The 27,075-nt window shown below is 42.2% G+C and overlaps 2 protein-coding genes and 1 long non-coding RNA gene across 12 annotated transcripts in view; 1 reads left to right on the top strand and 2 right to left on the bottom strand.

Annotated features, from left to right (window-relative positions):
• The window catches only part of CSGALNACT2 (chondroitin sulfate N-acetylgalactosaminyltransferase 2), a 32,690-nt gene extending 32,401 nt beyond the window's left edge, over positions 1-289 (bottom strand). Inside the window, exon 1 of the mRNA XM_083440481.1 lies at positions 166-289. The gene's annotated coding sequence lies outside the window, so the exon portion shown is untranslated. The remainder of the gene's footprint in view (positions 1-165) is intronic.
• On the top strand, positions 4-26,824 carry LOC310677514. Its single transcript, XR_014511206.1, has 4 exons — positions 4-515; positions 1,128-1,239; positions 25,729-25,805; positions 26,576-26,824. It is a non-coding gene; the product is annotated as an uncharacterized lncRNA (long non-coding RNA).
• The window catches only part of RET (ret proto-oncogene), a 115,951-nt gene continuing 102,737 nt past the window's right edge, over positions 13,862-27,075 (bottom strand). For 9 of the 10 annotated variants that reach the window (XM_083440324.1, XM_083440332.1, XM_083440326.1 and 6 more), the window contains 4 exons: positions 23,303-23,440; positions 21,643-21,742; positions 17,864-18,011; positions 13,862-16,015 (listed from right to left, as the gene is read on the bottom strand). In XM_083440324.1, coding sequence (XP_083296450.1) covers positions 15,858-16,015; positions 17,864-18,011; positions 21,643-21,742; positions 23,303-23,440 — 544 coding nt within the window. In that variant the 3' untranslated portion in view covers positions 13,862-15,857. Of the gene's footprint in view, positions 18,012-21,642; positions 21,743-23,302; positions 23,441-27,075 lie in introns of all 10 variants that reach the window. The other variant, XM_083440325.1, reaches the window with a different exon arrangement.

Genomic DNA, 27,075 nt, shown 5'->3' on the forward strand with positions numbered 1-27,075 from the left:
CCCCCACCCCCTCCCCACGCGACGGGTCTCGTCTCCTCTCGACGCCACCCTACGGGGACCCCAGCGGCTGACGCGGACAAAACCCTCCCGGAGCTGCGTTTTCAACTCCCTGCGCGCGCGCGCCTGCCTGCATAAAGGCGCTTCGCCTCACAACGCAAAAATTACCTCACAATTCGCGCGCGTCCCTTTGCGCGGAGAGGCGTCGGCGCGCGCCCCTTTCGCCGTCCCAGCCCATGCTGAAGCGGCGGCTCTCGCCTCGAGAGGAGCACCGTCCCTTCTCCGCCTCATCTCCGCGGGCGCGCTCTTCACGCCTCCCATTTCCAAAAGTACTTCGCTTCTGCTGTTGCTCTTTGGCAATAGCGACAAGCGGCACTTCGCCGAGTGTTGGAAGCGTTCCACATAACGGCCGCTTATCCACGCAACGGGCCTTGCAAGGCAGGCCAGTATTGTTACGCCCATATTGGAGATGCGTGACTGACGCTCAGAAAATACGGTGGCTTGTCAGAGGCCATCTGGTAAGTTAAATGGCTGAGATAGGATTTGTAATTAAGGGAGCAACTGAACCGCAGCTCATACGTACTCTGGTAGCGTCCGCAACATGTGGCTTGCCCCAAAGCATCCTGGGAAGTGTTGCTTACACGCTCACAGAACTACCAAGCACCCTTAATAAACTACAGTTCCCAACAGGCGTGCCAACTTGAACAAAATATGTAAGCCCCACCCACATGATCAATCATGTGATGCAGCACGCACACACTATTTGAATAGCAATGTCAATCAACTTGGGGGGGGGGCAGTTTCCTCAAATATTTTATTGCAGGGGCCAAATGGACCTTGGCCGTTAAGAGTTGGCTCCTGTGAGTCCCAGGAATATTGGAGGGAAGCCATGTGGATGTCACCTCTAACTTGGCCACCATCCATGCTATACCATCTCTTCAAATAAGCAACTTCTTTAGTTGCGGAATAAACTACCCATTTTTCCTCTCTGCTTTGTCTTTCTCCAATACATTTCCAATCCTGTGACCACTGGCTTTGGGCGTTCTGCAGGGGTCTGTCTAACTCGGTATCTGCACAAAACCACTGGCTAAGAATGCCCAGCTCTGAATCTCCTTTTGATCTGATTGCAGGGAAGCTGTGGGAATTCTGAATCAGCATCTGAAAGCAATGAAAGGATTGGATATGGGCTAACAAACTGGAGCTTATGGCAGACAAAATGGAATAATGGATGACAGGAGCCAGGTATGAGCTAGGAAGCTGTCTTTCGCCTGTTTTTGGGTGGGGCTGTACTCTCCCTAAAGAAGCAGGTATGTAGCCTGGGGATATTTATGGATCCTGTCTTCTGCCTGGATAAGCAGGTGATATCTAGGCCAATATGTGGTCTTGCTTGGAGGAAGCTGATCTTGCTATTGTTACATAGGCCAGGCATAGGCAAACTTGACCCTCCAGGTGTTTTTGGCCTACAACTCCTATGATCCCTATCTAACAGGACCAGTGGTCGGGAATGATGGGAATTGTAGTCCCAAAACATCTGGAGGGCCAAGTTTGCCTATGCCTGACATAGGGCCATGCCATGGGCGTAAGCCAGGGGGTGCAGGTGAGGCAGATGCCCCCCATCAAGTAAATAAAGATACTTAACTAACTGATCAATTGAGTTGCAGATAGCTCGGTCCTGCCCCCCCCCCAAAAAAAACTCCTGCCCTCCCAACATAAACCCTGGCTACGCACATGGCCTAGAGTACGATGATACATTTTACATGGGGCTGCCTGTTATAGTGTGGTTTTAGGCTTTGTAATTATGTTATAAGATGCTATCATTTTAAAAAATACATTGTGAGCCACTATGGGAGAGCTAATCCTTGAAAGATGGCTTATATAGACCAACATCAATAAAACAAAGGTGTTCACAAACTTTCGTTGATGGCACAAAACGTGGTAGAAAGACCTGTGACGGGAACATGGTCATTTGACCTTCTTATACCTATATGTACTTTATTAGCTGCACTGGGTTCCATTTTATTTGGGGGTCTAATTCATGGTGCTGGTTCTTGGTTTAAATGGTTTAGGATCTGATATCAGGAGGACTGTCTCCTGTCACAGGAACTGACTGAGGGAAGATAGTGAACGGCTAGCTGCATTGTCTAGACTCCAGTGAAAATATCCTTAATTACGTCTTCAGAGCAAGACCATTTGTTTTCCGCATAGTACCCAGATGTTTCTTTTGTCTTAGACAAAAGTTGCCATATTTGTTCAGACTGGACTTTAGTGAACTTTAGTGAACAACTGCCATTAGCTTACAGTTAAGCGTTTATGATGTCGTTCTCAGGTTACTAGGCAGGCTTCCTATAAAAGGGAATTTAAGAGGACTGTGGCTGATTCCTCCATATTCAGCCTCCTTTGCAATGTCTTTAGGGCTGCTGGAGGTAAAGTTCATTTGAGACTGAGAAAACTACTCCAACGGCTTTGAGAAACCACTCTTGATGTAACACCAGTCTAGAGTAAGACTTCTGACACACATTGCTTAATTTTAGTGTTATACAGTTTATTATTCTTTCCTTGTGACAGCCTATAATTTCTTCTTAGTTAAATTGCTAAATATACATCCTGCCGTGTATAACTTGCAACGCTCGTAGTACCCACAAGCTTCTTGACTGTTAAAGGTGGAAGTTACTAGTAAGTGCTGAAGTGGTGTGTGTGTATATAGAAGTTTGGAAGAACTGGTACAGCAGACGACTAGATTCCTTCTCATATAAGTTACTCCTGAATTCAGGATCCTTGAGATAAAGTGAATAACTAGGCAATTGGTTCTAGATTCAGGTAGGTAGCCGTGTTGGTCTGACGCAGCCAAAATAAATAAAATAAATAATTGTCCAGTAGCACCTTAAAGGTAAAGGTAAAGGTACCCCTGCCCGTACAGGCCAGTCGTGTCCGACTCTAGGGTTGCGTGCTCATCTCGCTCTAGAGGCCGTGAGCCGGCGCGGTCCGAAGACACTTCCGGGTCACGTGGCCAGCGTGACGAAGCTGCAGCTGGCGAGCCAGCAGCAGCGCAGCACACGGAAACGCCGTTTACCTTCCTGCTATAAAGCGGTCCCTATTTATCTACTTGCACTTAAGAGTGCTTTCGAACTGCTAGGTGGGCAGGAGCTGGGACCGAATGACGGGAGCTCACCCCACCGCGGGGATTCGAACCTCCGACCATACGATCGGCAAGTCCTAGGCACTGAGGTTTTACCCACAGCGCCACCCGCGTCCCTAGTAGCACCTTAGAGACCAACTAAGTTTGTTCTGGGTATAAGCTTTCATGTACTACTGGACATTTATTTATTTATGGATGGATGGCAGGCAATTGGTGGCAGCAGTGCTGAGACTTTGGCACCATGGAAGACTCCCATTTCCCCTTTTGATCCTGTTTAAAGTAATAGTGTTGGAGGCCCCAAGTAAAGAAAGAACCAAGCTCCTTAGGGCAGCTGTGGTGCATCTACAATTATGTAGATTTGTGCTAGTACAGCTGAAGCTTATAGGATGGTTATGAAAATCAGCTGTTATTTCCAGCCAGAACCTAGTAGTCTGACCAGGATGAAAGCTCACATAACAATCCTTGCAGGACCCAACATCAGCTGACAATGGAGAGCAGGCAGCAAGTAGAGGGTAAGTCTGGGCATTGCAGGGAACTGGGAGGGCCCCCAGGAAAACCAACAACCCGGGTATTGTTTTGTCAGTGGTTGGAATGGAACCTCATTTAACTCCTAAATGATGAAGCAGAGCTCTTAAGTGTCTGCTCTCTATCCCTTCCCTCACCTGTAAGTTAAGCAGAGCCATGGCTTGAAACTATGCACTGCAGGGCTGCTGGGTGACCACCGTCTGTGTATTTTCTCTGTCAGGCACTTTGGGGCAGGGCGGGGTGGGGTGGGGTGGGGGGCTTGGCAGTTAGTGAATTGGTGGAGGTACACCAGATTTTTTTGCTTTGGGAGTTTAGGACCCTGGCCTTAGGGGCAGAGTGAGACGTCTTTCCCCAAGATGGTACCTTTTTAAAGTTTGCTTATTGTTAATTCATTGTATTTTTATTGCTTTTATTAAAAGATTTTCATAGTTTTTTGTGTCAGCATTGTGAGGATAGGTTCTCTATCTGTTTGTTTGCTTTTGTTGGCAGTAGGAGAGGTTGGAGCTCCCAGAGCATGGTTAGTTGCATTTAGTTGATTGCAGTGAGGGTTTTTTTGGTGTGTGAAGAGCCCAGTGTGTGTGTTTGTTGGGTCAGATTAGCTATATCAATTTGTATGCTCTTGGGGTGGGGGTTATGTTGTTGTCTTGTAGGGCTGTATATGTAATAAAGGGGAGCCATACTAGGGTGAGGGCATCCTTGTTTGTCCCTGTGTTTGTTTCAATCTGTTGGTTAGCTTTTCTAGTAGGACTGTTTCCCATGCAGTTTGGTACCAGTGATATTATTTCATTTTGTAATGTAGAATGGCAGCGATTATTCACCCCCAGACAGGGCTGAAGGATAATGCAGTGTTTCTGGAGACGCTTGCTATCACAGATCTCTACAGACCCTCTCTTCCTCACAGAGGTGGTTTGTAGTATCAAAGGATGGCAATATAACACTTGTCTTTATATCCACTTACATACCATGAAGCACATTTCTAATCATGCTACAGCAGCTGCTGCTAAATGTTTCTGTGATAGTGGGATCTGCCTCATGCTGTTAGACCACGGAAATGCAAAGTTTCCCGTGTAAGAACAATGCCACTTTTTGTGATTTACACCCATGTTGTCTTCATTGAACCCCACCTTGATCTCCTATTTTGCAAATGTAACCGCTTCCAGTATTGAGCCCTACCAATTAAGATCAGCTATTTTAATTAAAGGGACGCGGGTGGCACTGTGGGTAAAAGCCTCAGCGCCTAGGGCTTGCCGATCGAAAGGTCAGCGGTTCGAATCCCTGCGGCGGGGTGCGCTCCCATTGTTCGGTCCCAGCGCATGCCACCTAGCAGTTCGAAAGCAGTGCAAGTAGATAAATAGGGACCGCTTACTAGCGGGAAGGTAAACGGCGTTTCCGTGTGCGGCTCTGGCTCGCCAGAACAGCGATGTCATGCTGGCCACGTGACCCGGAAGTGTCTCTTGAGTGAGATGGGCGCACAACCCTAGAGTCTGTCAAGACTGGCCCGTACGGGCAGGGGTACCTGTACCTTTTACCTTTATTTTAATTAAAAAATGGAAATGATTCCATCTCTTTGAATTGTTAGTGGAACTATGAAAAAGATATGTGTTCAGAATACAGGTGACCTAGTTCATTCTGTTGGCATTTTTGTTTTTATGATAGAGTGGAAAGGAGAAGATGATACATTACTAAAATAAAGGCTTTTTGCATCCTAAAAGATAACAAATGGGAGAACAGTACAGTGGTACCTCAGGTTAAGAACTTAATTCATTCTGGAGGTTCGTTCTTAACCTGAAACTGTTCATAATCTGAGGTACCACTTTAGCTAATGGGGCCTCCTGCTGCTGTGCTGCCGCTGCATGATTTCTGTTCTCATCCTGAAGCAAAGTTCTTAACCCGAGGTACTATTTCTGGGTTAGCGGAGTCTGTAACCTGAAGCATCTGTAACCTGAAGTGTCTGTAACCTGAGTTACCACTGTAAATGCAAAGTGGAGGTAGGAACAGATACCTGGTAGTAAACTGAAAAATAACTGAAGGAGAAGAAGATTCAACTCTAAAAAAGCAGTGCTTTTAGTAAAGAAGTGTTTCCGAGGCAGCATAGATTGTGCTCAGCTTTTTGGGAGCTGTCAGAAAGTCATTAGCTTGATTTGCCAGAGGGGCCTTTTACAAAATTCCATGGTTCAGACCTTATTTTTTTTTTTATAAATTTTTTTATTGCGTTTCTTTCCATAATTTTATAGGTTTATAAACAAATAAAGTAGTTACAAGAAACAAATTTTCTCTTTTTTAACAACAAAAACAAAATAAAACTTGGACTTCCCCACCCCTTCCGATTCTGCGTTCTTTGCATTAACAATGTCAGCATTTTGTTACCTTATTTCATACCTTGTTGTAACTTTCGAATGTTATGTATCCAAATACAATATATTATATCTCAATTTCAATACCTTTAAAATAAACATAACATATTCAATTTAAATTGTCTCCTTTTCTCTTTTGTCACTAATTTTACCATTTACTTAATCATATTCGCAGAAGCTTAACGTTTCCTAATCATGCACTTTCTTAGGATTCATACAGCTTATAATATTTTTTCAGATAATCTTTAAATTTTCCCCAGTCCTCCTCAATTGTTTCTTTATCCAAATCTCGGATTCTGCCGGTCAGTTCAGCTATCTCCATGTAGTCCATCAACTGCGTCTGCCAGTCCTCCAGCGTGGGCAAATCTTGTGTCTTCCAACTCTTTGCAATGAGTATTCTTGCTGCTGTGCTAGCGTACATAAACAAAGTTCTATCTTTCTTTGACATTTTCTGGTCCACCATGCCCAACAGGAAGGCCTCTGGTTTCTTAGGAAAGGTATACCTAAATACCTTTTTCAATTCATTATAAATCATTTCCCAGAAGGCCTTCACTTTTGGGCAGGTCCACCAGAGATGGAAGAAAGTCCCCTCTGCTTCCTTACACTTCCAACATTTGTTGTCAGACAGGTGATGCATCTTGGCTAGCCTGACTGGGGTCATGTACCACCGGTATATCATTTTCATAATGTTTTCCTTCAAGGCACTAGATGCCGTGAATTTCATTCCGGTGTTCCATAACCTTTCCCAGTCTTCAAACATAATATTATGTCCAACATCCTGTGCCCATTTTATCATAGCAGATTTAACTGTCTCATCCTGTGTGTTCCACATAAGCAGCAAGTTATACATTCTAGATAAAATCTTGGTCTTTGGTTCTAACAATTCTGTCTCTAGTTTCGATTTCCCCTCCTGGAAACCAACCTTTTTATCCATTTTAAAAACCTCTTGAATTTGAGCATAATGTAACCAATCTCGCACCTTGTTTTTTAATTTGTCCTGGCTCTGCAACTTCCAACCGTCTCCAATTTTTTCAATTAATTCCCAATATTTCGGCCAATAGGCCTCCATATTGGGTCTTTTTCGAGCTTTGGCCTCCACCGGTGATAGCCACCTCGGTGTTTTACTCTCTAATAAGTCTTTATATTTCATCCAGACTGCAAAAATCGCTTTTCTGACAATATGGCTTTTAAACAATTTGTGAACTTTAACCTTGTCATACCATAGATATGCATGCCAACCAAATGCATTATCAAAACCTTCCAGATCTAGGACGTCGGTGTTTTCTAGCAAAAACCAATCTTTCAGCCAGCAGAAGGCTGCAGCTTCATAGTACAACCTCAAATCCGGCAGGGCAAACCCCCCTCTTTCTTTTGAATCAGTTAATATTTTATACTTTATTCGGGGCTTTTTGCCCTGCCAGACAAACTTAGATATATCCTTCTGCCATTTTCCAAAACATTCCTCTCTGTCCACGATCTGTAGGGTTTGAAACAAGAATAACATTTTCGGCAATACATTCATTTTAATTGCTGCAATCCTTCCCAACAAGGAAAGTTTCAATCTTGACCAAATTTCTAAATCCTTCTTTACTTCCAACCAGCATTTTTCATAATTGTCCTTAAATAAATTCAAATTTTTGGAAGACAAATAGATCCCTAGGTATTTCACTTTCTTTACCACATTTAATTCTGTTTCTCTCTGAAACCCCTCTGTTTCTGTAAGTGTCAAATTCTTGGTCAAAACCTTGGTTTTTTGTTTGTTCAACTTAAACCCCGCCACCTGACCAAACTCAGATATAAGTTCAAGAACTCTTTTTGTACTGGATTCTGGCTCCTGCAATGTCAAAACTAGGTCATCTGCAAAAGCTTTAAGTTTATATTGTTTCACTCCGACCTCTATCCCTTGTACCAGCCGGTCCTCCCTTATCATGTTCAATAGCACCTCCAGGACTGAAATGAATAAAAGAGGGGATAGAGGGCACCCTTGTCGTGTCCCTTTTTCAATTTTGAACTCCTCCGTCACCACATTGTTCACTATTAATTTGGCCTTTTGCTCTGAATAAATTGCTCGTAACCCATTTTCAAACCCCCGCCCCACTCCCATCCCTTCCAAGTTTTTCTTCATGAACATCCAAGATATATTGTCAAATGCTTTCTCCGCATCAACAAAAATTAACACCGCCCTTGTGTTCCTGTTAGTTTGTAAAAGTTCCAAAATATCGATGATGTTTCTGGTATTCTCATATAAATGTCTACCAGGGAGAAAGCCTGCTTGGTCTTTGTGAATTACTTCAATTAAAACTTTTTTAAGTCTACTTGCCAAAATGTCTGCAAATATTTTGTAATCCACATTCAGGAGTGAGATGGGGCGGTAGTTCTTGAGTTGAGTCTTTTCAGATTCTATCTTAGGTATCAATGTGATGAACGCTTCTTTCCACGTTTCTGGTGCCCTCTTCCCATCCATGATCTGGTTGCATACCTCCAACAAGGGTTGTGTTAAATAGTCTTTCAAAGTCTTGTAGTATTTGGAGGTAAGCCCATCCGGGCCTGGAGATTTGCCTAGTTGCATGTTCTGAATGGCACTTTCAATTTCCTGGGTGGTTATTGTAGAGTTCAAGATTGATCTTTTATCTTGAGTTATTTTTGATAGTCCATTTGTCTTTAAAAAATGATCTATCTCTGATTCTTTCTGAGGCCCCTGTACATAAAGTTCTTTAAAATATCTGTGGAAGCACTTCCTAATTTCCTCTGGTTTCTGCACCGTTCTTCCTTCAATCTCTAGATTTGTAACTGTATTCAACTTTTGTCTTTTTTTCAGCTGCCAAGCTAGCAGCTTTCCACATTTATTTGCTGATTCAAAGGATCTTTGCTTCATCTGTTTTATTTTCCATTCAATCTCCTGATTAATCAATTTTGAATATTCTGCTTGATGGAATTTAATTTCTCTCAACAGATCCTTTGACTTTGGTTTAGTTCTCAATTTTTTCTCTCCTTGATGTATTTTCTCCAGTATTTTATCTTTCTTTCCATTCCAGAGCTTCTTCTTAATTGTATTCTGTTCATGGTTCAGACCTTAATGGTAGAATAACTCGCGCAATGATCCCCATGTGATGCTGCTTTTATTGTTGTAAATTAGTCATGATCGGCAAAGCCAAAATGTGCAAGTAATAATTTTGAAAATGTTCATGAAATCTGTTCCAATACACTTTACAATTCCTGAGCTGTTATGTCATAAATCCCCATCTGGAATTTGATGCTGCATGTTTAATTTTTTAAAAATACAAATATTGTTGAAGACTAGTAAGCCGTGTATAATTATAATGAAATAGCTGCACAAGGCTTGCTTCCTTTGGGATCAGAAGCGCCCCCCCCACACCACCACCTATACAGATCAAATAAGCCAGGTGGAGGTGCTAGTTCCCTCCACCCTTTCCCTGAGGCTTGGCATTGTTTTGCAAACCCCATTTACCTGAAAAGCTGGATGTCCATGGACACTTTTTTACAAGCTCTGCTTCCTTGTGATGAAGGTGTAGTGGACAGTTGTGAAGTTTTATATACAAATATGAAAGCTGAGTACAAGGGAGCAGATAAGCACTCAGACAGACGGGGCTAGTTTGTAAGTCATCTATTGCAACATGCTTCCTCTGGAAAGCTATTCTGCTGCACTGTGTATGCTTTACTGCTGTCTAGATTGGGATGAAGATACCTGGGGGATTTCCCCCTCCACATCAACCTACCTGTGCATGCATATCGTTTTTAGTGCACTCCTATATGTGCCACTGCCATCTAAGATGAGGAAAGTGTCACTGGAGAGAAGGCCTGTTCAGTTGTGCCATCCAACTGACGGAAGATGTTTTTAGCTTTCCAATTACATAATACAGTGGTGCTACTTCCCTTAAAGGAGCCATTATTCTGAATAAAACATTTTCAGGCTGGTAGTACCTTGGGAAGAAGTCATTTGTCAGCGGTGCAGCCCTGTTTGCACCGCACTCTCACTAGGGAGGCTTGTCCGATACATTGACCTCTTTATTTGCCATACTTTCACTGTTTTGTGTTCTTTGATTATTCTGCTTTCATCTTATCATTGGATTTCAATTCCACGATGTTCTGGGAATATTTGTATGGAATGGGAGGTGTCTCCCTGCCTTGTATTCGGTAGTGCTACAACAAAGGGCTCAATTTACTTCCTCATCCTCTTTTGAAGAGACTAGTCTCATATGTAAAGGGCGGGGGGAACTTGCCTGGTTTTTTTATTTATAGTTATATTGCTGATGGTTAGGTACACCATCTCAGGGATCTCTTTCTCTCTTACACATGCCCATACACAGAGTTTAGGATTTTGTTTTCCTTTCAAGCTCTAGAGTCTAGACCAGAGCTTCACAAACTTGGGTCTCTCCAGCAGTTTTTGGACTACAGTTCCCATCATCCCTGACCACTGGTCCTGCTAGCTAAGAATGTTGGGAGTTGTTTCTGCATTCCGGTGCTCTAGTACTGCGCTTAAGATTTCAGATTAAAACTGCAGAGTGGAAGGAAAGGAGGACCTTTTTCTGCCACCCCACTTCCAGCTGCCTCAGCATGGAAGTTGAAGTCTCCCAGAACCAGCATTCTGGGAGTCCTCAACACCACCTCTGACACCAGCTCTTTCAGCTCAGGCAGGGAGACTGCTTGACAGCGAGATGGGTGGTAAACCAGCAGGATCCCTAATCTGTCCCAATTGCCCAGTTTAAAAGAACTCACTCCCAAATAAATTCTCAGGGCTGAAGCTTCAATGCCCAAACTCTCTTCTTGTTGGCTGGTTTTAAAAGAGAAAAACAATACTATCTTGGCCCATTTCAGTTGGGGTTTAGGCTCTGTTTGGGCACAGAAACTGCTTTGATTGCTCTGTATGACGACCTCTGTCAAGAGTGAGAGACAAGGGAAACATGTTCCTGCTAATTTTTCTCAACCTCTCAGCGGCTTTTGATACCATCGACCATGGTATCTTTCTGGAGCGACTGTCCGAACTATTAGCATAGGGCAGGTCCATGGATATTTTTTTCATGTTAAAAAGCAGTCATACTTGTGAAGCACTGATCCAGGTAATTGCTGACTTACCGCAGTTTAAGTGCTTTTCTTCCACATACCTAACTACTGAAAACATGGGCCTATTTCTTTAGCCTGCAGTCTCTCTTTTTCTGCTGCTTCCCCCTTTTACCTCCACAGCATGGCTGTTTTTCTGGACCAAACCCTTTCCACCTTTCAGCCAATCCCACAGCGGTCTTCTATTGCCTTCTCTAGATTTTTTTTTTTTTAAGGTTCATATATGCTTTGGTCCTTCCCACATGTCACCTGGCCAGGTGACCGCCATGACAGAGTATCATAAATGTGAATTAGGCTTTCCTATTGTCAAATACAGAACAGCATATGTGCATAGCTCTGGTTTCCAGAACTGACAATCCTTTCTGGATTACAGCCCATGTATGCACTATGCCATTTTTTAATTTAACTGGCTCATTTGAAAAGGTTTAAGAAAAGAGGAGTCTGCAGAAATATTCTCCGCTCAGAAAGAATCCTTAGCTGCTTTACTGTGAATGGTTAATACATTCCCTGTTCTGAATCCACATCTATGTCCCCTTCTTCCATTCCTACAGTTAAATCTATTTTTGGCCCTAGATGTTAACAAAAACAGCTAATATGCATGGCTATGAAAAAGAATATGTGGAGTGCCTGATTTTAAAATGAACGTGCAGAAAGAGTGCCATTATTATAAACATATTTTTGAGTGTCAGGAGGAAGTAACCAAAATAACACCATCAGTGTTTAAGCATTACTTCAGCTGTTGTGCTAGGAAATGCAAGGTTCCACAACAGTGATTTGTATGCTTGAAATAACTGTTGCATTTGTGACAAAATGAGGTCACCAAGTCATGCTTTAGCGAAGCACATATGAAAACTTAGCGAATCTGCAACAAGACCCACAATTAGATTATGAGCTCATCATTGTATACAATTCTTGGTCAAGGTACTCCCCCAACAGAGCTGAAATTTGCTTCAGATGGGAGTGCAAAGGACCTTGGTTATTTGGGGTGGGGTGTCTGAGAAAAGAGCATTTTCTGTAGTATTTTGCTTAGAAATGCTGTTTGCTACTTTTGGCCATTGCTGAAGCAAGCAAAAGTAGCTGCACATTCTTTCTTCTTCTACATGAATCCAGTTGCTCTGATTCATTTGAACTGTATGGAGGTAGCAAGGGTAGGTATATATGGAATATATACCTACCCTCATGGAGTTTGTCTTTGTTGGTTCTTCTGCAAAGAATTCATAGAATTGTAGAGTTGGAAGAAAGCTCAAGGGTCATCTTGTCCAACAGCCTTCTATGCAGGAATCTCGGCAAAAGCATCCATGACAGACAGCCATCCAACCTCTGCTTAAAAACCTCTAAGGAAAGACAGTCCAGCCTCCTGAGGGAGACCATTCCACTGTTGAACAGCTCTCACAAAGTTCTTCCTGATGTTTAGCCAGAATCTCCTTTCTTGTAACTTGAAGCCATTAGTTCAGGTCCTACCCTCCAGAGCAGGAGAAGGTAAGCTTGCTCCAATCTTCCATGTGACAGCCCTTTAGTTATTTGAAGATGGCTATCAGATCTCCTCCGATTCCTCTTTTCCAGGCTAAACATACCCGTCTCCTTCAGTGGGGGAGGATGGTGTCCCATCGCCAGTAATGAAGAAAGATTTAATTGCCATGCTAATTTGTTTCTGTACATGGAGTGGAGGGGGGTGCATCTTTGTCTCGGGCAGCAAAATGTATTGGAGTGGTTAGTGGCATAAGGACCAAAAAAATGAATAGCAAATGATATGGAATACCTTCTGTCCTCTAAAAGATTAACTACTGACTATAAGATGTATCAGATTCAGTGCTTTGCTTGCTTCAAGAGTATAGGGCAGCCATTCATACAATAAAATACTGGAATAGAAAAACTGGGTATTATCCATATGCTGTAATTGTTGCAAAATGAGGATCAAGTAGTCCGTTCGGAAGCTGCTATGCCTGGGAATACTCAACTCATGGAAAATCAGATAGTTGTGACTATTCCCAGGGAATATACTGTATTTACTCAAATCTAATGTGCGCATTAATTTTCACAATGTGATTTGGCCAAAAAAGGTGAGCATTAAGAGGAAAAGGTAAAGGACCCCTGACAGTTAAGGCCAGTCGTGAATGACTCTGGGGTTGCGGTGCTCATCTCGCTTAACTGGCCGAGGGAGCCAATGTTTGTCCGCAGACAGTTTTTCCGGGTCATGTGGCCAGCATGACTAAGCCACTTCTGGCAAAACCAGAGCAGTGCACAGAAATGCCGTTTACCTTCCCGCCGAAGCAGTACCTATTTATCTACTTGCACTTTGACGTGCTTTCGAACTGCTAGGTTGGCAGGAACTGGGACCGAGCAACAGGAGTGCACCCTGTTGCAGGGATCTGAACCGCCGACCTTCCGATCAGCAAGCCCAAGAGGCTCAGTGGTTTAGACCACAGCACCACCCATGTATATGATTTCTCCTTAATTCTAGTAAGAAAGGCAGATACAGATGGTACAGTTCAGATCCAGCTCTTTGGTATTCAAGAACAGGATGCAGCAAAAGCAGAGTAGGAGGAAAGCAAAGGTGATCTGTATTTAGCAGGAGGAAGTGCTCTCTTTGTTGGTCAGAAGTGTGGTCAAGCTTAGATCCAAAAGGTTTTTATAAAGCTCATATATTGGTTTGCTGTCTGTCCTTCCTTCCTTTGACTTGGGTTAGGTGTTAACCCACACCAGCAGTACCCACTGTGGGTTTGAGTCCTTACAAATAATTCCTCTCAACAACAATGAAGTAGCAAGCCTATGACATTTACATTTTTATTATTTGAGATGATTGCTTGTTACAGTATAATCAGGGCTGTTTCACATCTCTGTAGGCAGTTATCTTTTATTGTAAACACAGTGTCTAGCGTAGTAGTTAGCTTACAGAACAATAACTTTAACCTGTCCCTTTGTCTGAGAACAGGCTTACTTTCAAACAATGTTATCCTGTTGAGGTGTTCAGACCTCTTGCATTAAAAGAGTGGTTACAGTTTTTGGCAATCTGACTCATTGATTTCTGGAATATGGGACATGTAAAAGAGACACACAGAACTACATAGCTGAAACCCAAGAGACAGAAGCGATACTTTGGTATAATTTTTTGATTATGCAAGAGTATCCAAAAAGGATAAACACATTGAGTTAACATTCCAGCATTCCCCTTCCTTAACATTGTAACTTCATAACAAAATACAGTAACATAATGCCGTGTGTATCAATCTGCAGGAGTCAGATTATCTTCCAGAACACCACACTAAAGTTAAAACATCACATCAATTATTAGCTTTACTCTCAAAAAAACAAAACCCAAGCCCTTAGACATATTAGCCATATGGACAGAAAAAAGAAAAAAGAAAGAAAAAAAGAGTAAAGACTACATTGAATAAAAAGTTTTGTCTGCACATGATTCACAAGAAAATAAGTGTGAAAATAAAAAGTTCTCCAGGGGTTAATGCAAGAGGAGGTCCCTGTTACCTGTTGTTAAAAACAAGGAACTGGCCTTGGGAAGGTGTGCTTTCTTTTGCAGGCTGTTTCTCCTTCACCACAACCAGTTTGTCACCACCAACGTTAACTCTGGCTAACCAGGATTCCCATTTTTACCATGGTCTGAAAGAAGTTTGAAGAGGGATTCAAATCCTGGGATATGGGGAACCCTGTTTAACATTAACCATGGTGAACATTGGTGACCCAAACCATGTAAATGCAATTAAGGGGGAGGGAGGCTGCACACAATTCTAAGCCTGACTCCCAGTGTATCAACCATTCTTAACAGGGAACCAGTGCTGTGTCTGCATTGTCCCATACGGTTGTGCAATTGGGTTGCAGAAATTAAGAGAGTTTTGAGCCAAAAGGACAAAAACCCTCTGGGCAGGACTGCTAACCAGGTTCCTTGGCTTCAGCTCATTTCAAAACATCCTGAGCAGATTTTGAGACATCAGTAAAATGGATGTAAAGAAAAAAGTTGTGTCAGGTGGGCACTCTGTAGGTCAAGTCTATTAAAGTATATCTGATATCAAAAAATTTCCGTTGTGCTAAAGTTAAGAACAGTTTAACCCTGATTTTTCAACAAAAACCTCTTTTTCCCATTAAGATGGAACAATATATTTCTATAGGGTTCCAAGACTTGAAAAGTTGAATCTCAGCACTGACTAGAATCGTTCAGTGTCTTGGTCCCAAAACCCCATTAACTCAGGATTTGTTACTGCCAACAACATGGTAACACGTAACGCTACAGCAAACTCAGGAATTTTTTTAAAGAGAAAATTGTTCCCATCATATAATTTGTGCTTCATGCTTGGATCAGTTTGCTTTTTCTTAGCAATGACCATAGAGATAGCAGTTTATATAGTGAAACAACAGTGTTCCTCCCCTGCCCCCACCCTCTTCATATCCATTCCAGAACTGGGTCTTTGCCCTGAACATTGTTAAGTAGGAAGGTCCTACTGCGTAAAAACACAGCTACCAAAATGGACTGCTTGGAGAATGGCAAAAACCAACGGAGGAATTGAAACTATCATGTGACCCAGTTTGATACAACTTTAAAAGGGGGCAGGGAGTCAATTATAGTATTCATCACACGAGAGAGAAGACACTTTAGGTACTACCCAAAAGTAAGAGGAACATTTCCCATTCTAGATGTTCCTGTAGCTTCAACCAGTTGTTACTATGCAAAGAATGAGCCAAAGGGAAGGCCGTTCTTTGGACATTTGCTCCCCTCCTGAGTCCATTACCTTTTTTTTTTTATAACCAAGAAACTGTTAACTATCAAACTTGTCCATAAATTTTGCCGCTGAGGGTGAAACCATCCAGTTAGCATATACACTATCATTTGCATATCTTGAAAACACAGACTTAGGGCCATCGCATCTTGTGAGTGGAACGGGGCTCTCCTCAGGCCAGTTCGGGTATGACATGCCTAAAAATGAAAACAGATAATTTTTTCTGCACTGAAGAACCAAAACTTCATGTGCAGACAGTAAGGCCCTTGGCAAAACTCCCTTAAACAATTGCAAGCCAAATTGCAAAATATCCCCACCACCACAAAAAGAAGAAAAGAAAACACAAAAAAACCAAACAGATAACTGTGTTTGAAAGGCACTGAAGCACAGGTTGCAGTGAAGGCTAAAATAATGAAAAATAAAGTGCTCTCCTGATATATATCCCCAGTACAAGCTCCTGATAGGTCTTTGGATCTCACAATGTTGTATCTTCATGGGAATACAGCAGATTGGTTATTGCAATGGAGTATTCCTGTGGTAAATAAAGTGCTCAAAGCAGTAGTAAGCCTACATAGTCTTCCATTCTGACAAGTTTAAATACTTAGCATGCATGTTTCACTCAACATTCATCCCATTGAAGTCAATAGGATGTATGTACATAAGCATATATATTTTTAATGGGCCCTGGAACAGCTTCCACGGGGCCAGTGAATGTCTCATGAATGTCAGATTTGATTCTCGCTCTTCTTCCTGAATCACCTAATTGTTTCTGTTTAGTTTGGGGGGTGGGGCAGGACTACTCCTTGCAAGTATGCCTTGAAGTCTAAGACACAAATAAATCTCCAAGTATTTCTTTTGGAACCTGAATATAACAACTACGGTCTACTCTAGACTATTCAAGGGGCATTCAAATAACTCATTGACTTCGGAAAGATTAGCCTGGTACATAAGCCATCTGAAAAGCATGCCCATTAATTTAAGAGTCTAACTATGAATTGAAGAACAGGGGCTCCAATATTAGGCTCCAAATCAGTACCTCAACGCTGACAAATAAAAAATGGGCAAAGGGGAAAAGCCACATGGCTTGAATTATAGCAATTTGAAAGCATTAAATGGCATGTAGAGCATTTAATTACAAGACAAAAAAATGTAGGAGTTTTGGCAAGAACCATCTTTACTGTCCATCTCACCACCACAATATTAAAGCACATTCCTTTTAAGACACTTGCGACAACATTCAAAACATGGCTTAGATGTTGACATTTTCATGAGAAACCAAAAGCATGTGAAAACAGAAGAGGTTGCTTTCATGTGGTCCTCACCAATTCAGCTTCCAATGAAATACACAGCTGTACTTGCTCTACTCTGACTTCTCTGCATTGTAAGCTGACTCTTTTAGACTTCCCTTCTCTGCCCCCACCCTAAATTCCACTACTTAGTAAGCAGCCATGGCTGACTGGGAACTTAAAATATACAGGCAACAGTTGAAATTCAGGAATCCATCAGAATAAAAACAAGAACTATTATGCAATGGACTCTTAACAGTGAAATGTGAGGGGAAGGGGGGAATAAAAATCTTCAAGTAGTAAAAAAAAAAAGGTTAACTAAAATTAGAGATGCCATATTAAATGATGCACTTGAAGTGCTCTCAATTCCATGGATACCGAAAAGTATAGTTTTAATTGAATATTTGCTAGCATTTTTTTAAACTTCCCCTGAGAGTACTTCCCTGATCTAGGAATTAGTTTTTTTCTTTATTATACAATATATATTTAGTAAAGTTGCACGTTTTCACATCCTTTTTCTTTAAAAAAAAATTAAAAAATTAAACACAGCTGCAGAACCGGCTAAAGTAAGAACCTAATGCAGAGTTTTGACAGTGACAAATGAAAGGAAAAGAAAGACTTGCCAAGCAAATTTTGACTGATTTCATTCAGACAAATAACGCTCTAAAGGATATTACACAGAGTGTGAGGACAGTGCAGAAGAAAATCACTTTGGGTGTGTGTGTTGCTAGAATCTAGTAAATGCATGTGAAATTCTACCATAGAGTTTGTTTTCAATCCATGTGGAAGGGAGGGTTCGAGGGAGGGGAGCATTATTACAATCCACGAGGGGTGTCTCCTCTTCTGAGAGTCCATCATCATATAGCAAGGAGTCGGATGGGGTGGAAGCTGCAAGATCTAAGTAGTCCTAAAGAGATTTAAAAAAAAGAGAGAGGAGGGATTAGGGTTGGCTGAGAGTGCAGCTCTTTGGCTATCATTTCTATCCACATTTCTCACAATTTAAACTGAACCCTAAAGGATCAGTATGGATGAGATCATCACCAACCTGCTTTCTGCAAGAATGGTATCCTTGGCAACACATTTGTTTGGAGTAACACTAGACATGCTTCTTTAGACATATGCTCAATTACGGCTCCCCATGAGCGATGTCCTTTGCCAGCAAGTTAACATAGTGAGTCTGGCAGGCAGACTTGGAAAATGTTGTGCCTCTTCCAGGATAGCAGAAGCGTTCTGAGTATGATTATGAGCATGGCACAGAAGCTCCTCTGAGCAATCGGGAACCATTTCAGAAGCAATGGATTTATTTGATGAATCTGGTATATTGGGAAGGGTTACTGCTGGAATCAGGAAGATAATGCCCCCCTTTTCTGTGAAATTTCAGAAACAGCCACAGCTGGACATCAAGATGCTAGGTGAGGTGGTGTAGTGATACAGTAAAGTTTTAATAGTAATTATTTAGAATAGGACCACATGCTTATAAGCTTCCAGGAGGAATCCAGTTAGCCACTGTTGAAATCAGACTTTTGGTCTGCTCCATCAGATGGCTTCATGAGACAAGGTCTACCTGACTACCATATTTGGGGAGAGGAATACTTTATCATCATCATATTTATAAAATTTGTATACTACCTTTCATCTGAGGATCACATGGCGGTATACAATATAAAATCACAAAATATATAACATTCTAACAAACAAAAACAATACCCCCCACCCCAGTTTCAAAGCTATAGTTTGTTGAATCAGCCAAAGGCCTGGGAGAAGAGGAATGTTTTATCTTGGCACCTAACAATACGTAACAAAGGAGCAAGGCAAGCATCCCTAGGGAGAGCATTCTACAAATGGGGAACCCCCACAGAAAAGACCCATTCTCATGTTGCCAGCCTCTGGATCTCTTGTGCAGGCATGCAAAGAAGGGCCTCTGGTGATAATTGCAGGGTCTGGGTCGGTTCATGTGGGGAGAGGTGGCCTTTGAAGTATTGCGGTCCTGAGCAGTTTAAGGCTTTATAGGTAAAACCAACACTTTGCATTGGCAGCCAGTGAGAAGTGGTTTTACCAGTGCCCCCTTCAAGTGGGCAGGGACCACTCCCTCTTGCAAGAAGGCATTAATCTTCTCCCTGGCCTAGTCAGCTGTCCCCTCCCTGCTAGCAAGAGGCAAGGGTCCACCGCACAAGTGGTTTTCCTGACCGATCCAAGCACCTTGTCCACCTTTTCCCTTTCATTGGGAAAAAAATCACAAACATTACTTGTGAGTTGATCACTCTGGAATGGACTTCCTTGCATTGTGAAGCTTTGCTTTTTGAATCATTTGGATTTCTTAAAATCCCATCTTTCCTTATGAATATCTGGACTGTGCACTGTTAGGTCCAACTCCCTACTCATGGCATAGTATTGCCTTTCCTGGAAAACTGCGTCTCGGAGTAGTGTGTGTGTATTTATAACTATAAACTGTTCTGAGAGGCAGTTAATGAACACATTAACTACACTTACCAAGTATGCAAATAGCTATTTGTTGCTGCAGAGCGCGATGAACCAGATGTCCTGATAGTTAAGGTTTGGTCAGCCAGACATTCTAGTTTCTTTATCTTAAAAAGCTTGAAACTCCAGTTTGGGAAGTCAGCAGGGTCTATTTTATGGGTACCTCTGTCCATCATACACAGCAACTTGCCAGACCTTTTCCTCTGGCCATGTATTTTTCCATGTAAATACTAGTACCTATTAGCACAAGCTTACCTGAGCGATTTTTCTCAAGCCCAGCATCTTACCATCGTGCAGAGTTTTGATTAGTTTACTCATCAAGGAGTGGGGAGATACTTACACTTTGCCAGTCCTGTAGAGTTTGGATTTGGGGAGGGGAAGGTTCATTTAGCAAATACTTGGATAAAGCACATATGGACTAGATGAAGCTACTCCAAGCTGGCAAGAGGGGTGTGTCCTCCTAAACCTGTTTTTCGATGCCATTTTGAATAAATTGCCATTTTGGAAATGACTTTAAAGGGGCTCCTAGAAATCAAGTAACCGAGCCTGGCTGTGCTTGGCCTTTTATACTAGATCTTTTAAGAAGAAAGTTTGTGTTTTATCCAGACTTTTGTTTAAAAAATGTTTTTCACAGAACAGTATTTTTGATTAATTTGGTGAGCCACTTTGGGGATTCCAGTAAAAAAACAAAACAAAATACAAACCTAACAAAACCTACTTTTTCTCTGCTGCACTAACCTACCTCTAGATTTTGACATTTTGTGTCTATGTACACTTAAATGATCTGTTGTTCTCCACTTAATGAGAAATAGGTATTTTGGTTTTACATGAATGAATGACAGCCCAATTCCCTCAGCTAAGTGAAGCTAGGGCTGCAGCATGATACATCCCCAAATGCCTAGAGCCTTAAAGGAAAACTTTTGGGCAGTCATCAGCAATAACTAACATATATTTCATAAAAGTATGTCTCTAATCTGAGGGGGCTGTCAATGAGGTTGGTATAATTCAGCACAGGTTTCTCACATGCAAATGCAGTTTTCCACCTCCCCCCTTCAACTAGAAGGAAATGAGGTTGGGCAGGAATCTGCCCCTCTTCTTCCTTGGTCAAATTCCAAGCTTCTAATGGGGCTTCTGTGGCTTGAAAAACTCTTCTCCAGCAGCTGCTGCTCACAGTTAGCTCTGTTTGTCAAGGAGTACTAGTGAGCCAAAGCCCACCCACATCAGCTTCTGATTGGGGGGCGAGGGCAGAGATCACGGGGCCTTGTAAAGAACTGGAGCTGGCTGTGAGCAGCAGCTGCCAGAAGAAACAGTTTTAAAGGCACCAAAGCTTTCTGAGGAACTGGGAGAAGGGTACCTTAATGCAGCCCATAAACTTCCAACACTTTGTTCAATTGAGGGTACATCACTTAGAAAAACAAACCTGAATGCTGGTATAAGCCAGTTACTCCTTTACAAGAGTTTGATCTTCAGATACTCATTTATTTATTGATTTAACTTTTGCAACTAGGCAAAGGAAACTCTTGTAGAATTTTGCTTCCATGATAATTTGTGAAACAGACCCAAGTGGCTTATGAGCAAATAACCTGGGCTTGCTACATAAATGGCCATTTAAGAGGGGGGCACAGGTAATCTTGTCTCTGGTGAATGCAGCATGTGTTCTCAAAACACCTGTTTGTTGCAATCATATGTTGCTGCAAACAAGTAAGTGAGTGGTGTCTAGGGTCAAAAGGAACATAAAGGTTTAACACCAAGGGAATATAAGTGCCTTTTCACACATCAAGGTTTGTTGGTGTATATAAAAAATGTAATCAGCCACCAGAAAAAACTTTTTGTGGTATGCAATTGCATCCCTTCCTTTGAACCATCAACCTCCTCTCATTAGGTAGGGCTTCCCAATTTCAAATATCCCCCATTTGGACTCTTATTTGATCTCATTCTTTTCAAAGATGAATGGTGAAAACTGGACAATGTCTTACCAATTACTGGTATGTAAATCCTTGCACTGGAAAATCTTTCCAACTTTCCTTCATGCACAGTGATAAAGCCTGAAAGGCACTTACCCTACTCTTTACCATCATTTTCTCTAATTCTTTGCTGATCTCAGCAAATGTCGGCCTCTTATCTGGTTCTTGTTTCCAGCAGCGAAGCATCAGATTGTACCTTCAGGAAGACACATAAGAGTGTGTTATATTGATTAATACAAATACTTTGTTGAGATGCTTCACATGCACAAATGGACCCAAACATTTAGCAGTGGCAACAGTGCCAGAATAATCAAAGTGTCTACACCAAGGAGGGGAAACCTCCACCCCATGGGCTGAATGCAACCTGTGGGGTCTCCCCTCCTTATCTGACCCCAATCCAGGAGTTAGGTTGGTTTTTTTAAAAAAGTTACCACTGGTGACAATGGAAGTGTTTTTAAAAAGTTTAACTGCTCTGCAGAGGGACGGTATCTTTATGGAGACTGCAGCAATGGAGAGAAATATTAACTCTTCACTCCCTACTGACTGTGCTCTCCATTAAGATCATACCCTCGCTAAGCAATTAAGCTTGAAAAACCCTCCAATACCTAATTGCTGTATGTGTGTAGACGTGTGTGGGAGGAAGAATTTCAGGTGAGTTTTCACTACTGTGACGTTGCCCAGCACTCAGAAGGTTAGCCACACAAGGGAATGTGACTGTCTGGCTCAAAAAAAATAAAATGGTTTCTTATCCCCCTCCTCTACACAAAACCCTTGGCCAACTTGTATAAGCAAGTTGCTTCTACTCAAATCACGTAGTGATCAACAAGGAAGTGGCAAGCAGGCAGAGGCAGGGTGCTATTGGGACATCTAATTTATACAGACTGCAGAATTCAATTTTATCGTTGTGCGATCTTCATTGTTTTTTGTTTTAAAAAAGTGAAGAATCCACACAAAGCTGCCTACTGCCTTTCCCCAGGACTGAGGGAGAAGCAGGAGCCTGCACAGGGAGATGGCTGTCTGGAACAGCCAGGAAGATAAAATACCGTAACAAGCAACCCATTTATAGTTAAATTGCTTTTGGATCCAATGTTTCTGGTGGTGGCTTAAAAAAAAAAAATCCTTTGTAAGATGCCTTTCAGCCTGCAAGTTGTCTGAGCCGAAAACTCAGCCACTGTGTAAGCGAATGAAGAAACAAACTTACTCGCAGCCCTAAAAGCAGTCATTGGTGTCCTTGAAATGCTCTATAGTGGCATGGGTGCTGCCTTTTCCACAAGCAGCTCCTATGTGGCTGGTATACCATTTGAATGATTCAGCCATGTCTTAACCATAGAATTACACCCTTGTATAATTGGTTCCCCAAGGAAAAACGATGGTTGCATATGAACAGCCTATCCTGCCATGGGTGTGTTGATCTGAGGCAAGAGTTTTTGGATATGCTCAACTTCGGTTTTGAATTGTCTGATGGGTACATTATCCTGCCTCCCCCAAATGCATCAGTGAATAGATTTTTCACCTAGCTCCAGCTCATATCTTTGGTCTATTTATATGTCAGTTTTATGTTCATTGCTTCACAATTCATTATGATGGCAAGGAGTGACACCTCCTCTTTGTTTTTCTAAACTTACTCAAGCCACATCTTCAAGACCTTCTGTCTGGAAAAGACCTAAATCAGAGCAGCTGATCATAATATTTTATTGGTACAATCAACTAATGGAATCTCTTTGATTAGCAATGCTGGCAGCTTGATGCTACTTACATTTCTTCACTGCAGTTTTCTGGCTTCTCCATTCTATAGCCTGTTTTTAAGAGGTTAAATAGTCTCTCAGGAGCAATACCTGGATAGGGGTTACCTCCCAGAGTGACTATCTCCCACAGCAGAACTCCAAATGACCATCTGAGAACAAAAGAAAGGAATATTTACTGGAAGCATTAGGGTAATGGGCTTACACTGAAGTTTACTCCAGCCTCCATACTGCACATCAGTTGTGCAATGGTGAAACTAAATCTACATTTCTGATGAAGCTGATCATCTTCTAGAATTCGCTTTCACACTGCAAAATCTATGGGGTTGTATACAACTAAGTTTTACTCAGAATAAAGGTAAAGGTAAAGGTACCCCTGCCCGTATGGGCCAGTCTTGACAGACTCTAGGGTTGTGCGCCCATCTCACTCAAGAGGCCGGGGGCCAGCGCTGTCCGGAGACACTTCCGGGTCACGTGGCCAGCGTGACAAAGCCGCATCTGGCGAGCCAGCGCAGCACACGGAAACGCCGTTTACCTTCCCGCCAGTAAGTGGTCCCTATTTATCTACTTGCACCTGGGAGTGCTTTCGAACTGCTAGGTTGGCAGGCGCTGGGACTGAGCAACGGGAGCGCACCCCGCCACGGGGATTCGAACCGCCGACCTTTCGATCGGCAAGCCCTAGGCTCTGAGGCTTTTACCCACAGCGCCACCCGCGTTACTCAGAATAGATCCAAGTTATTCATTTGCATTAATTTCAGTGGGTCTACTCTAAATATGACTAATGATGGATACAACCCAATGTTCTATTGCAGCTTCTCTAAACTGCACGCTGCAATTGCACATTTAACTTTAAAAAAGGGAAAGCTTTATTTTAGTTCTCAAATAACTAGGATCAACAATCCTAGTCACAAAACACAATCCAGAGAAAGGGAGACACGGCTATTCCCCTTAAATCAGTGGCTCCAATCCTCTATTCAAAGGGCTGCCCTGCTTATGTCTAATTAAAAGATAACCATAAGAAATGAGAGTGGGTGCCTTGAAGTTGTCCTTCAACAGTCAGCACCTGGGCAGCAAACAGATCAGGCACACAGATCACTTGGCCACAGTATTCCCCACAATGGTGAGATATGCTGTACAGTGGAACCTCAGTTGTCGAATGTAATCTGTTCCGGAAGACTGTTTGACTTCAGAAACCTTCGACAACACAGGCTCAATGGATGGTCCATAGAATCTATTGAGAAAATGGAGAATTGTGCCTTGGAAGCATTTGCTTCCAGGTTGTCAGCGTTTGAAAGCTGAAATGTTTGACTTTCGAAGTGTTTGATAACCAAGGTTCCACTGTATTTCTATTTAAGGTTTAGACGTTATTTATAATTGTGCACCTATACATAGAGATAGATGTATGTATCTATTAGCACTGGCGTGCTCTGGTCCATGGGGTCACGAAGAGTCGGACACGACTGAATGACTAAACAACAACAACAACAATCTATTAGCACATGCAAAATTTAGGCAAACTTGTACTCTCTCTCTTTCTTCTTCTTCTTTTGTTATGTGCAAGTGACTACCCTGTAACCAAAGTGATTAACAGTGCATTTTCCTAATGAGCTGTATGAGATTGAATGTGTTCTAAGTGGCTGGGACTTTTTCATCACTCTTCAGCTTTGCAGTCACAAGCTGTGTTAAACTCACTAGGATGGGATTCCTCCTGAAATTTTTGGTAACTGAAACCTTTTTCTCTTGGAGCAGCAATCATTCTGCTTCATAAATTTTAAGAAATTACTTCGGTAAGGAACTGGTTTGCAAAAATGGTTGCATAACTGAACTGCTTGCCTCATTTGGTCATATGATGATTTTTTTACATTCTTTTCTTAACCAGACCATTATTATTAGCATGGAAAGAAACTTTCTGCAACTTCCTTGATGTTTGGTTTAATTAATTAAGTCAGATAACCTTTCACAAAGTTTTTGAAGTCCGTCTGTTCCCTTTATATGCCTTTTATTTGAATCTGTGCCTCTTCCACACAGTTTTATCATTCTCTCTATGATGATGCCAAACAGGGTTTACAGTAATTTGGATTTTATTTCTAAGGTTCTCCCTTGTTTCTGTGAAAACAGTTTGCCACAGAATTAGTTATAGCATTGGAGGGGTCCTTATAGGTCATGTTAGTTAGTTAGTTAGTTAGTAAGTATACTAACCTATACCTATTCCAAGCTCCTTAATTTATTTATAGCATTTTGTGTTGCTTTTCGTTGAAGATCTGCCACTCCCCATGTCCCTCACCATTTTATGCTGCTGTCACCCAGAATCACCCAGTTGTCAATCATCTGACATCATAATGGCCTGCCCACCTAGATAAAGTTAGCCAGGGGCAGGGTGTAGACATTGACCAAGCAGGATTGATGTGTAGCATTGATTCTTGCTATCTTCTGGTTTCAGGTGCACATACAGCTGATCCAACCACATCTTTACCTTCCCAGCAACTGACGTCACACGGGACATCAGGTGTAGGACAGGTAAGTGTGGGTTTGGGGAAATGGTCTGGTGGACCAAATTGGAAGGCCTGGCGGGCCAAAGGTTCCCCAGCCCTGTGTAACTTGTGCTTTATCATGCTTTATGTTTGCCTTAGACCTGTTCACTGCTAAACAGCACACTTCAATCAGATAACTGAGACGCAAGAGTTGTTATTGCCATTATCAGACCAACATTGTTTCCGACAGTTGCCAGTTCACATGGAGGTGATGCTGCCCTTCCATGCTTCTGTAGCTGAAGGTTCCACAGAAGGGTCACAAACACATTGATAAATTCAGGTGACTGATTTGCAGGAATGTTTAGCACTAAATGAATGTTGGCCACCTATAGTTCTAAATAACTGATCAGTGCACATTGCCAAAACACCGTTCCTTAGCATGAATCATGCTGAGAGACCTGGACTTGAATGAACACTTGCACAAAGTAATGTCACCAGCAGAATACATGTTAAATAGCCAGATTGCATTTGTTAAGCTCCCCTCATTAGCTGGTGGAAAGTCTCCCCACCCCCCGGTGCAGTTCAAGCTGGCTATTTCCCAGCATTCTGTGGTTACTTCTGCTGGTCACTGGAATATGAGCAAAAAGCTTGCTAAGTACAAAAGAATTCTTCATGCCCAGAACCCAGCACAATTCTCCAAACTGCATTCCGAGGGCCCCATCTGTGCACACAAGTCCCGACACCTAACATCCTGGGAATGTGACCTCATACTAAAGAAACCACAATTTCTCAGACGGAGTCTATTTTATTTCACAGATACAGAACATTACTGAGGCAAGGAGAGAGAAAACAGGAATGCCAGCGAAAGGAAAATGGAAAAAAACCCCGTGATTTCTGAAGGGTAAATTCACCAGCTTGCATTCAAGAAAGCCTCTGTGCTTCATAACGGCACAAAAGAGTGTAAGTGGAGTGGCTCAGGCTTCTCCCACCAAGATCTATGTATGTCCTCAGATCCTCCGCTTTATACAAACATTAAAGATGGAGGTTTACTGGTTGTGTATGAAATCTGATGAGCTGGGATTCTTTGCAGGGCAAAATAGCACGTTGGAGAGCTGGGTGTCAGAGACAATGCCCTACAATGGACTGTAGGTTCAAGGATGGAACTATCACGTAATCTAAGGCATCTGTGGCATCAAGCGATTAAAGGTTCCCCCCTGCATCATTACAGTGTTATGGCAAGAGTGACCTGTCCCTCTGCTAGCAGCTCATTTGGTGGGGAAGGGCAAAGAAAACAGGGTGCTGGACAAAGAAAAAAT

This window comes from Podarcis tiliguerta, assembly GCF_965153285.1.
Source record: "Podarcis tiliguerta genome assembly, chromosome: 5".
NCBI classification, from domain to species: Eukaryota; Metazoa; Chordata; class Lepidosauria; order Squamata; family Lacertidae; genus Podarcis; species Podarcis tiliguerta.